The 13,192-nt window shown below is 48.9% G+C and overlaps 1 protein-coding gene across 1 annotated transcript in view; it reads left to right on the forward strand.

The window, feature by feature from the left end:
* The window catches only part of Adcy1 (adenylate cyclase 1), a 115,074-nt gene that overhangs the window by 80,862 nt on the left and 21,020 nt on the right, over positions 1-13,192 (forward strand). Inside the window, exons 9-14 of the mRNA NM_009622.2 lie at positions 384-578; positions 747-844; positions 2,215-2,299; positions 5,208-5,297; positions 5,668-5,921; positions 6,483-6,609. Coding sequence (NP_033752.1) covers positions 384-578; positions 747-844; positions 2,215-2,299; positions 5,208-5,297; positions 5,668-5,921; positions 6,483-6,609 — 849 coding nt within the window. The remainder of the gene's footprint in view (positions 1-383; positions 579-746; positions 845-2,214; positions 2,300-5,207; positions 5,298-5,667; positions 5,922-6,482; positions 6,610-13,192) is intronic.

The raw sequence follows: 13,192 nt of genomic DNA on the forward strand, positions 1-13,192 counted from the left end.
CTTACCATTCCTCCATCAATGGCAGAGACCACCTGCCCTTGCAACACACTTCCTCTCCCTTCTTGCATATGTGGGCTTGTGCCAGCATCCCTTCCAGCATATGTGGCTAGTAGGCTGCTCATCCAGGCCGTATTTGTTCTGCATCCCACCACCGTCTCCATACTAATATCAAACAGACATTCTGTAATTTGCAATCCAGACCTGGGGACCTGAATACTGGGTGGTAGGACAACCCCTGTGCCATCTCTGGCCAGCAGGGGGCAGGGCTATGACATTGTCTCCGAGTTCTGAAAAGCAGGTAAGGACTACTGACCAGCAGTGCCCATGAGTGCTTTTGTTTGAAACATTTGATACATTTTTCTCTATTTCCACTGCGGCTGCAGCGGAGGGCATTGAGAACAGCCTCGGAGAAGCTCAGAAACCGTTCGTCTTTCTCTACTAATGTGGTCTACACCACTCCGGGTACACGCGTCAACAGGTACATCAGCCGCCTTCTCGAAGCCCGCCAGACAGAGCTGGAGATGGCCGATCTGAACTTCTTTACTCTGAAGTACAAACATGTCGAACGAGAACAAAAAGTAAGGGATGTGGGGATTTTGTCCTTGTCCCTGAGGCTCTGGCGGTCTTCTGATGGTCTGATTATCCTCTCTCTCTCTCTCTCTCTCTCTCTCTCTCTCCCTCCCTCCCCTCTCTTCCCACACCATGCTCTCTTTCTTTCCCCGCTCCTTCTCTTCCTTCCTTCACAGTACCACCAGCTTCAGGACGAGTACTTCACCAGCGCCGTTGTCCTCGCCCTCATCCTGGCTGCCTTATTTGGGCTTATCTACCTTCTGGTAATCCCACAGTAAGTGCTGACCCTGTGCTCATCAATGCCTCGGGAAGGAGACTGAGAATTCCAGGCCTCTAGGAACACTGCTTGTTTTTCTTGTTTTTATGACTGAATAGCTGACAGGAAACAATTGAAGGTACAAAGAATTGATTTGGGGTTACAATGTGAAGGTACAGTTAGTTCATCATGGCAGGAGAAGCGTGGCCCCGTGAGAGACTGTTAGCTTTGGTGGGAGGAGCCTGAGCCTGTTTGCCCACATCAAAGTGAATCTAGAAGTGGGGCATGTGTGACACATCCTCTGTGACTCACTTCCTCCCACGAGGCTCCGCATCCTAAAGGTTTGGCAACCTACCCAAATAATGCCACTGTCTGAGGGTCAAGGGTGCAAGCCCATTTCACTTTGAGACCAAACACTGGGGTTGGACTTGGGTGTCCTCCTATGCTCAAGTTCCATTTTCTAATTAGCCTCCTGTTGCTCCTAGCATTTTGAGGAGATCACCGGGCACTTGCCCTTCTTCATGGGCTCTAGGTAGCAACCGACAAGCCTGCTGGCATATAACGGGATCGCTGTTTTTAGTTTTTAATTTGCTGAATTCTAAGACTTTGTGTGTGTGTGTGTTTTCCTTTGACTTCTCTATCACATGCCACACACCGTTGTCCTCAGAGGGACTTCTGAGGAGAACACATGACCTTTCTTCTTTCTCTGTCCACATCACTTTTAAAAGCGTCAACGTGAGGAAAAAAAATGGCTCTGAACAGGAAGGCAATGTAGCGATTTAAATGGCATTTACCGTCATTTGAGTCAGTGTAAATGTGCAAAGTTTGGAGCCAGGAAGACATGGGAAGTCTCCAATGTCCTTTTCTTCCAGCTCCTGTTTCCTAGTGTGACCGACCTTGAGGGCATAATGTCTCCTTCAAGTTTCCAGAAAGCACATAGTTCTCAGTCCCTGCTAAGTACAGGAAGCCTGTCTGTGGGCTGCACAGACAACTGTAAATGTGGCAGTCTACCAGATGGTTTTATCTACAGGTCAGGCTTTTCTAGAAACATCTTCCCCAGACAGGTATCAGTAGTACAGCTCTGTGAAGTTGGGCACTTCCTCCATTAGAAGGGAAGGTCTTGCCTGCAGCCAAGGCTAAACTCTGGGATGAGGTAGTATGAATGGTGATGGTCTTAGGTGTCTCACCCAGGAGCCTCAGGTGACTTCAGGAGGAAAGAGCCAGGTGAAGTAATTACCCAGGGACCTGTGGCAAGTGGATATTGGCAATGCTTCCTCCTGGGGGTCTAGCTGTGGGGGCCAAGGAGAGAGGCACAATTCTGAGGTTCCTATCTGATACATTCTACCAGGCCCCTACCTCACAGTGACCTGTGTGCTCTCTGTCTCCAGGAGTGTGGCTGTCCTGCTGCTGCTGGTATTTTCCATCTGCTTCTTGGTGGCCTGTACCCTGTACCTGCACATCACGCGGGTCCAGGTATGTTTGTGTGTCTTCTACACGTGTCCAGGTATGTGAGCCTGTGTCCGAGACCAAGTACCCGAGCGTTTCCTGAGTAATCGCATGGCAAAGTGGTGCCGTCCTTGATTCTCAGTGGCAAGTAGAAGGTATCTGTCCTGTGGCAGGTGCTGGTTATGTTCATCGAACTGTGCATTGTGCCTTGTTTCGGGAGCAGCCTTCTTGGCACCATTTGTGGGTGGTAGATATTGATGAGAAGGATCCTGAGGTATGGGCTTTGCTGCTTGGTTGGAGAGACCAGGGTAGTTTGTTTCTTATGGATCCATGACCCTGACCTAAGGTGGGCATGTTCCAGGTAGGTTATCTGTCTGTCCTGACCCTGATGCTCAAGTGCAATTTGGATTTTTGGAGCAAAGGCTGGGCATCATAACCTTGCCTCTCCAGCCCCCCCCCCCTTGGAGTTCTGTTTCTCTTGAACCTGCATCCTTTTTTCATAGGCTCAGCCTCCACCCCTCCTGGTGATGTCAGGCCTCAGCTTTACTTTGGTATAATTGTCGAAAACTGCAACCTTCTTGAGAGGGTTCAGCCTAGCTTCGCTCATTTAACTCCACCATTATTACGGGGTACATCTTGCCTTTCTTTTTTAAATTTAAAAGATACCCTATATTAAGACCGCATCTATAGCTTGTTCACTTCTATAGGTTGAGTGACATTTAGTTTGAAATTCATGGCTTCAAATAATCTTGCCTTTGCCATAGAATTTCAATGAGAGTGTGACAAAGAGATGATAGTTCTTAAAGCCTGTTATTTTGTCTGCGTTGATGGGAGCCGGTGTGTGTACCTGATGGTGTTCAAACAGCACAATACATGCGAAAGGTGTGAAGGTGGGGTGTGGGCAGTAACCCAGCTGGGGAATGCAGAGACCTTGGATCCTCACCGAGCATCTCATTAGGGGACCTCAATCCCCTGATTCTCATGGCCTGGAATCTTGCCCATAAAGCTAATATTCAAGCCTGACCACCACTTGGCTCTATAAAGTGCATGTCCTGTGAGATCAAACTGTGCTGGCATGTCTGAAGCCATGCCCTTTATTAAAAACATGGCTGCCCTCCTTGATGGGGACTCAGGCCAGTCACTCCTGGACTTCAACAGTCAAGCCAGCTGGCCTCTGCCGCCCACGCCCAGTTCCACCGAAAGCGGCATGGAATCCGTGTTTTTGAAGTAGCAGCTCCCAAAACTTCAGGGGTTGGACTTCTCTGGTGTCTGAAGTCACGCTGGCTGACAGGGAGTAGAGAGGAACGTGTACTCCGTGGGGACAGAGGCACTGGGACTCAGCTCCCCAGGGATGCAGCACATCAGGCCTAATGACCTAAGCCAGCATACAATGACTGGTGCCCACTAGGCTGGGTGTTGGGTTCTGGGCTTCATCTCAGGGCTGACTAGGCTGTGGCAGAGGCTGTGGGAACAGACGATGGAGTAGATGCTGAGAGACAACGGGCAGGTCAGCCGGCAGGAAGTTAGGCCAACCACGAGAGAATCTAGCATGGGCAGTCACACAGGTGGGATGAGGGACAGCTGACAGGACATGTTTTCCTGCGGCATTGACATTGCTTCCCTCCACAGTGGCCATCGTGCCAGGTGTATTGGCTGCAGTTCCTGAAGACGGCTCTCCTCTTACTCAACTCATCAAGCCCATTCACAGAATCAATACTGAGCACAGGGCAGTGAGGGACCAGAGGGAGAACTCAGGGCTGCTTCAAGCCAGATGACTAGTTCGTTTTGCACTGTCTTTCTGCCCCTTAGTGTTTGTCCTCTGCTGGCCTTCCTTGAGGAGGCCAACATATGGTAGCAATCCTGGCTTTATGTCTACCGGACTCCTGCCATGCCTCTAGATCAGAGGACTCTGCCCTCTATGCTATTCAAAAGATTCATTAGCTGCCTGCTTGGGGTGTCAGCCTTGACTGGGTGCTATGGGTGTATACTGTAATCTATACTCTTGATTTTCAGATGACAAGCATAAAGAACTTCCTGTGTCAACCATGAAAGCACCTGTTAGATATTTCAGACTGTGAAGTAAATAGATTAAAAATAACATTTCTAGCAACTTAAGTATATTAAACCTGTCTGTGACGATAAACTTCCAGAATATGAAGGGGGGAGAGAAACAGAGGGAGAAAGGGAAAGGGAGATGGGGAGGGAGGAGAAGGAGGAATTCCTGAGGTCAGAGAATACAGAATAGTAAAAATACTCAGTGCTTCTACTAGCTGCTCTACCACGTCTCAGTGCCTGGAAGGGGGGCTGGATGTTACTCCTTTAAACTCAAAGGAGTTGTGTGTGTGTGTGTGTGTGTGTGTGTGTGTGTGTGTTGTTTTGATTTTTTGGTTTGTTTCTTGTCAAGTTCTTCACATGGGAAATAGATAAACACATACAAGACCTTTCCTTAGAAGATGAAGCTCTAGTAAGCCTCTAGCCCAGTGATTCTCAACCTTTCTAATGCTGAGACCCTTTAATATCGCCCCTCATGCTGTGCTAACCCCAACCACAAAGTTATTGTCTTTGTTGTTTCATAGCTGTAATTTTGCTACTGCTGTGGATGGTAATGTAAATATCTGTGTTTTCTGATGGTCTTAGGTGACCCCTGTGGAAAGGTCTTTTGAGCCCCCAAAGGGGTCTTGACCCACTGCTCTAGGAACCAGCAAGGGGCTCTTCACATCCTGCCTCATTTGGGTGTCTTGCTGAGAACACAGAAGTACTTCCCAGTCACAGGATATTTGTTAAAGTTCTCTCCCTTCCTCCCTTCTTTCCCCGTTCCTTCCTCCGACCCCAGTGTGTGTTACTGGGGTTACAACCTCAAGCCTTATACATTCTAGACACCAACTCTACCACTGAGCTGCACCCCTAGGCCTAAAGCATGGTGTTTTTTGTTCAGTGTTTTCCAGGGTGCCTGACGATCCAGATCCGCACCGCCTTGTGTGTGTTCATAGTGGTCTTAATCTACTCGGTAGCTCAAGGCTGTGTGGTGAGTATCACTGACTTCTGACACGCGTGGGGGCAGGAGCAGCAGCTGCAGAGGCTGAGCCGGGAGTTAGGAGACACAGCTGGGGTGGGAGGAGTAGAAGGAGCTGTGACACAGGGTTGTCTGCCTTGGAGACCAGGCAGGAGCTAGCACTACCTGGTTCACCTTGCTTGCCCTCAGCTCTTACTACAGACAGCTGGGGTCTTTGCAGGCTGCAGCAGCAAAGGCATTTGAAGCCTGGCTGGTGGTGTCAGAAGCAGGAGAGTGGTGGCTGCAGAATACCAGGCCCAGTGAGCCTGGGACACTTGCACATTCCTGGGGACTGCCATACTTTGCCCGGGTCTTCCTAACCCTTCCTGCCCTTGCTTCCCAGGTGGGCTGCCTGCCCTGGGCCTGGAGCTCTCAGTCTAACAGTTCCCTAGTGGTCCTCGCAGCTGGTGGCCGGCGCACTGTGCTGCCTGCCCTGCCCTGTGAGTCTGCACACCATGCCCTGCTCTGCTGCCTGGTGGGCACCCTCCCACTAGCCATATTCCTGCGGGTGTCCTCCTTGCCAAAGATGATCCTGCTGTCTGGGCTGACTACTTCCTACATCCTTGTCCTGGAGCTCAGTGGATACACCAAGGTTGGGTGAGTGTGGCGCTCCTTGGAAAAACTCTAGACAGGGTGAGGTTAATTATCATTCTCCTCTGATAATTTGCATTAATTAGTTATTATTAATCATTTTCTCAGTTATTAACACTGTAGTTACAGTGCTTTCTCCCTTCTCTATCTCTTTCACATAGACACATGAATATAGACACAGACACACACACAGACACACAGACACACACAGACACACACAGACACACACAGACACACAGACACACACACACACAGACACACACAGATACACACAGACACACACACACACACACACACACACACAGCCATGTGCGCCAATTAGCAAGCCAATGTGATCCAAATTATCACTTTTTTTCAGGTTGGCAGCTTTTTTTCTATTTCCCTTTAGTCCATACTCTAGCAAAGCCTCTACCTTCTGGCTGAGATGAGAGTCAGGTCTGGGGTCAGGCCCACAAGCTGTTTGTAGGCCTCACTATGCTGAGATGGCTCTCTGCCCAGATCTAGGATTTGATGGCCATGTCTTGTCTGGAAGCCGACACTGATGGGGTTTCTCTTCCACCTCGCCAGGGGCGGTGCCCTCTCTGGGCGCAGCTATGAGCCAATCATGGCTATCCTGCTGTTCTCATGCACGCTGGCCCTGCACGCCAGGCAAGTGGATGTCAGACTACGGCTGGACTACCTCTGGGCAGCACAGGTAAGTTGAGCCCTCTGTCTCTTGGGACATGGGATGCCCGTGGGGAAGTTAGCAGAAGCACTCACTGACTACATGGCACATGGAAGCAGTCTTTCTTGGAGGCTTGAGTTCTAGGTCTGCCACCCATGGGATGGCTGGACAGAAGGCTCCAGAATGCATGGCTAGGGATAGAAGTTAGGGTGACTGGGATTCCATGAGGGCCCTTGGAAAATTGAACATGTTGAGCTTCGTTCTGCTCACCCAAGACCTAGTAATTTTCTGGGTATTTCTGACAGGAGAGGTGGGAGGGCTGCTACAGTGGAGGCATCAGAGAATAGCAGCGGTGTGAGCTGGTCTCAGGCCCGGATAGTCTGGGCACCAGGCAGGTGTCGCATGGCCCGTACTTAGCTTTCCATTCAAGTGTGAGGCAAGTGCCAACCGAGGAGAGTTTATTTGAGCCTGTGTCTGCAAAACCACTTTGGAGCACAGTGAGGTTTACTAGTGTTCATGGTGGGGTGGGGCTCCCTGGTGCTGGGGTGCAGTTGCCAGATCCCCCCCCCCAGGTGTGGAGAATTGAGGGGGTTAAGCATTTGAGTGGCTTTCCCAGGCTCAGTTCTCATCTGCTGAACTTACAGAGGTTTCTCCAGCAGCCAGTTGTCCCAGGAGAGACTTCCTTGCCTAAGAAGGAGGGAGGATAGCTGATGGCCTCAGCAACAGCTAGCCTTCTGATTAGCATGCGTTCAGAACAGCCCTTTGCCTTCCGAGCGGTGGAGTTTCCCCTGTTATCAGAGCAGCGCTGCCCAGGATGGATGGGATGAGAAATGAGAAAATATTGAGAAACACATGAGAAAACAGGGGCCACAGAGGAACCTGCCAGTGTCAGACAGTGGCCAGGCTGGGGTAAGCAACCGAGGCAGGCTATAGCCGCAGTCTGTGTGCCATCTGGTCAGGCTTTGTGAGCAGTGTGTGAGGCCAAGCAGGAACGTCTTCAACTCAGAATTTCCCGCCGTGCAGCCAAGGCTGAAGGGTCCCAGCTCAGAGTTGGGGCCCAGATGCCAGATAGGTAAGGCCAGAGGACAGTCAGGAGGAGCCAGTGACTATGGCACAAAGGTTCCCTCTGTATACAGGACTCTTGAGGGAAGCAGGGAGACTGTCGCAATCGGCTCGGGTGCACTTGGTGGGATGGGACAGGCTGGTGATGTGCTCCTTTTCCTGGGGCCGAGTTGAAGAGCCGACTATACAGCAGAAGGACAGAGACTGGTCAGCAAGTAGCAGGAATGACAAGGGCTGGGCGTGGCATCAAATTATCATTGTCACAGATTCCAGCAGCAGCTTGTAGTTCTTGTTGCTGACCAAATTCTCTGGCCAGCGGTATAATGGAGCGAGAATCCCAACCCAAGTTGCCCAGAATAAGTCCAGTTCCTCTTCTTGGCAACCTGTCCCCAGACCTGACATGAGGACACAGCCTGACTTGGTTGTGCAGGTGGCCCTGTCCCTGGGCTACAGGTCCGGAATCCTGATGGATGGCCAGTTCTTGATGCACTTACCATTGACTCACCTCACCCAGGAGCAGGAACCAAGGAGCCTATTGGTTCGTTGTGTCCAGGTTGGGGATGCCCCAGTGACGGCATTCGCCAGTTCCTGGAAAGGAGACCTGGCAGTTGCATTTTGCCCGAGTCACGCCAGGTGATGGGAAGAGAGTCTATGGCAGTGGTAGCATCGATCGTGGTCTTTGTTCTACTCGACTGTCCGTCCACTGTAACCCAGCTGGCTGCCTGCTCTGCTCCACTGACCCTGCCATCACCGTTGGGTTTCAGGTCTCATAGCGACCTTGTATGTACTAGAGAATAATGTACACAGGATGAGGCAGGAAGGCCAGGATTCTTGGCACAATGAGGTGGGGATTTGCTAGGGTATCCAGTTGGCTGTACAGTCGAAGCAAGTGGAAATGAGGCCTGACTATGAGTTCCTTTGGAGGGGGGCAGTGCTCATCCCTTTGAAGATATTTTTCTCGTATAGATTGACATGGCCTTCTCTTGGCTTTGATTATTAAATTCCAACATTTGTTGTTAAATTCAGTAGTTAAGTGTTATTGACTCATGTGACTTTCCATCCAGCCACACTCTCTCCCGCCATTCATCACATAGGGACCTTTCAGGAAGTGCAGGGCACAAATGCATTCCCTCACATGTAGCCTTCATGCGATCGTGTCATGGTGGAAGGGTTGCTAAGTGGAACACACTGACACATTTTTTTTTTCCATAGACATTCAACAAAAAACGTCACCTTGCTTTCCTGTAACCCCAGCAAAACATGGAACTTTCAGGACTTTGTCTGTTTGCCCTCCGGGTATTTAGTCAGGTCACAGAGACACGAGATCACCTCAGACTATTGCCTCATTGTCCGGACAAACACTAGCCGGGTTAATTATTTTTGGATACCACGTTGGCTACACAACCCTGCATAAACAAACAGGCTTTGCTTTGCCCTTGGTGACATTCTCTGTCTCTTAGCATAATTTTACCCCAACATTATTTTCTTTTTCAAGCCAGGATTTTTCTGTGTAGCCCTGGCTGTCCTGGAATTCACTCTGAGGACCAGGCTGGCCTCGAACTCAGAGATCCACCTCCCTCTGCCTCCCAAGTGTTGGGGTTAAAGGTGTGCTCTGCCCAGCAACCAACATTATTTTCAATGAATTCAGTAGATACAATTATTGTGAGCAACAATTCTGATACTTATGTTGATTTGTACTGATGCACTTAGTTTGTTTGTTTACCAGTAAAAAATCTGAGGCAAAGTCCCACCTTGCTGGACATGGACTGTTGCCTGCGGATCGGTCTCGGCACAGACTGAATTCCCATCAGTAGAACTAAGTCAGACCGTGTTGTGTTGTGTTGTGCTTCTTACTTTAGTTCACAGGTTCTTGGCCATGCTTTCTGGCACAGGCATGACAGTAGTGGGGACAGTAGTGGGGACAGCACAACACTTAAGGTCCTTCTCCTGGGATTCTAAAATGCTGTGACTCATAGTTTCCGGTTGGCATAGGTTTGTGCCAGGGCTATGTGTGGGCAAATGATTTCTGATTATCTCACAGTGGGCCCCACCTTTTAAAATGTTGTCACTCTTCTTACCGTGCTGTATGTGATATATATGGGGAGGGGGGCGCAGTGAGCATGTCACAGCACACATATGGAGGTCGGAAGAGAGCTTGGTGGAGTTGATTCTCATCTTCCATCTTTCCATTGGTTCTTTTGTCAGGCGTAGGCAGCAAACATCTCTACCCACTGAGCCATCTCACCAGGCCCAAGTCCCACCTCTTACAGGCCCTACACCCTCTCAGCAGAATCACACTGAGGACTGGGTTGTGCCTCCGCCTCCCCCAGACACAGGACCCCTGGGAGCAAACCACATGGGAGTGAGGACATGGGACATGCCTTCCAGGCTCAGTGGTTTTCTCAGAGACTTTGGTAGAGTTGGTTCTTCTATAAGGGTTAGGTGGAATGAAATAGACTGACCTCTGAACCCCATGTTTTACTTGTTGCTTAATGCAGAGATGTTAAGCTAAATTTCAAGTTTCCTAAACAAACATGAAGCCCCCTGGGCTTCCCATTGCTTGCCACAGTGGTTTTGGGAGTTGCTTCCCCGACAACCGCTCTTGGTTGACTTACAGTTGGCCGTGGCATCTCTTGCTGTTCCTTTTGTGTTTATGGAAACTGACTATATTCTTTAATTTCTTGTGGTTGCTCACAGCTCAATTTATTGTGATTCTACCTCCTTTTAAAGGTGACTCGAGAGAGGCTTGTCCTTTCTAAAATAGGTGCTCTGCTCCCTGTTAGCAATGTGCCCAGGTTGCTGTTGGGGGTTCTGGGAATGCTGTCACGTGGTGTAGTGGGGCAGGCTGGCATGCAGCATAGCTTCATGCTCATTCACCCCAAAGTATTCTCGATCTTCCTGTTCCTTCCCTTACCCAACGATGAGCGTGCTTTTTACTCTGAAAGCTTCTGCTGACATCTGGTCGTTAGTTACTTCAAAATTCAATGTTGTGGTCAAAGAATCTACTTTTGTGGCTTGAATTCTAGTACGTTTCTTGAGACTCACTGTGTGCTCCTAAATACTATGTTTCTGGCAGCTGTAAAGTGGTTTTTTTTTTTTTGGTAAATCTTGATTCAGTCAGACTTCTCATGGAAACAACTCAGAACAGAAATGAGAAATGGGTGTTCACCAGAATTTGATTCTGATCCTACAGCCTAGAACCCTATCCCACCCAACAAAGTCTTGACAGGATAGCTAGAAATCAAATCAGCGTGGTTGTTACTGATCAAGTTCTGTGAACCTGGATTTAGATAGGCTGCATTGTGCTGCAGTAAGTAACATACCCAGTGTGTCAGTGGCATTGACTAGCCAAGGTTCATTCCTGTTCCTAGTATGTGTCTATGGAGTTTAGCCATGCTTCCCACCATCATGGTCCTCCAGACACCAGGTCAGAGCACACCGGTGCTTCCTCGGTCCTTTGTAGCTCCAGCCAAGAGTGATCGCCTGTCTTTAAGGGAGGTACTTCTACTGTCCATTGGTGCCTGGAAATCAGTGGAGAATATTAGGAATGTCTACCCCAGAACTTCCAGAGAGGAAGGAGAATATTGGAGTGTGTTGGTGGCGAGAGGGCTCACATTGCTTCCAGTCCCCTCTGGTGTGGCATCAAAGGGAGATTTATCTAGACAGCTGCTGCAGCCCTGCCTGCCTGCCTGCTCTAAGATTCTGACACCATGGAGAGTTGGAAGCCCTGTCTGATCTTTGTTCTCTTACGGTGGCCTTTATGTGTACAGAAGGTATGTGTTTTACAGTGTTCCCTGGCTTAAGTGACAGTTGTCAAAAAAGGAAGGTTAGGGCTGTTCTTATAACCATGTGCATGAGGCCTGCTCTGACCCTATACTGGCCAGGACTTATCTGAAGATTTATGCAGGTCCCCTGTGCCTTGTTGTGACTACACCACTCCCTCTGATCTGCCCACTTGGGGGTATCTCCTGGCTCCTTGGGAGGTGATTTCATGTGAACCAGAAACCAAGCTGTGCTGTGTGTGTGTGTGTGTGTGTGTGTGTGTGTGTGTGTGTGTGTGTGTGCTGTGTACTGGCTTGCTCTCCATGGCTTGCTCAGGTAGCTTTCTTATAGGACCACCAGCCTAGGGATGGCACCACCTAAAATGGGCTGGGTCCTCTCCCATCAATCCCCAAGTAAGAAAACGCCTTATAGCTGGATCTTATGGGGGCATTTTCTAACTGAGGTTCCCTCCTTTCAGATGACTCTAGTTTGTATCAAGTTGACCTAAAAACAGCCAAATAGTGTACAGGGATAGTTCATTTCCTTCCCTGACTTTCCTCTAGAAGAGATGGCTTCCAGAGTTGGAGGTGTCTCCAAAGAAACATACTAGTGACTCAGAGAAAGAGGACATTCGAAAGTGCCTTTCTAGTGACTGTATGAAAATCAAGTAATATGTTGTCCTGCTATTGAGGTGTGAAGTGGTGGTCAGACCCTTGGCAGGCACCCCGTGACCCTCAGAAGAATCACGGTGGAGGATGAAGGATGGGGCAGCTGTGTAAGCTGATCCATCATGAGGAACATGCTGTTCAAGCACTGTTTTGGGGAGTTGCTGATGTTCTCTGGTTGAGATTGTTTTGTCAGGGTAAAGGGTGACGTCACCCTTATGCATGTCAGCATCCTAGGGAGTGCCAGGTTGGGATATTACTTGTTTTGTTCTTTATCCAAAATTACAAGCACACCAGATCTGACCTCCTTGGAAATGCTACATCGTGGTTGGTAGATGTGCCTGGTCAATAAATTCTAAAGTGTAACACACACGAGTAGGGAGGGGATGCCTTCTGAAGAAGTGCTGAGAGCACAGTTCAGGAACAATTCAGTGTGATTCTCCTGTGACCTTGCTGACAAGAATAATGTTTCACCCAGTAAGCTATTCCTTAAAAATCAGAGTTTCCTGACTGGAAAATCTTAAGAGAATTTCAGTGGATTTTCATCTTGTTAAAAATGTCATAAGCCGACTCCTGATTGCTTTATAAAAATAAAGTTATTATTATGGAGTTATTAACACGTGTTAATGTGGGAAGGACAAAGACCCCAGCAGTCCCTAAATCCAAAAGCTGGTACAAGCAGACCCCAGAACAAAATCTTTTAATGCAGCGCTAAGCCAGGAGTAGTTTTCATTTTAGTTCGATGTTTTAAATCCTGTTTTTAGTCTTTAGAAGTTTCATGTATGTGCACAAGTGTATTAATCATTAACCATAAAGGAAGTTTTGACTTCTCTTTGAAAACATATCTTACACTCTTGTGTCAGGCTGGGTGTAGTGGTGCATACTTTTAATCCCAGCACTTGGGAGGCAGTGCTAGGCGGATCTCTGAGAGTTTAAGGCCATTCTGGCCTACATGGTGAGCTCCAGGACAGCCAGGACTATATAGAGAGACCCTGTCTCAAAAATAAAACAAAACAACTAATAACCCCCGTCTCTCCATCTCCTACCCACACTTAAACCTTTAGCCTGTGGAGTTCCCCATCTCCTTTCATGGTCTGCTTCTGTCACCTCTGATTGAACCTATC

The sequence above is a fragment of the Mus musculus genome, chromosome 11, assembly GCF_000001635.26.
Source record: "Mus musculus strain C57BL/6J chromosome 11, GRCm38.p6 C57BL/6J".
NCBI classification, from domain to species: Eukaryota; Metazoa; Chordata; class Mammalia; order Rodentia; family Muridae; genus Mus; species Mus musculus.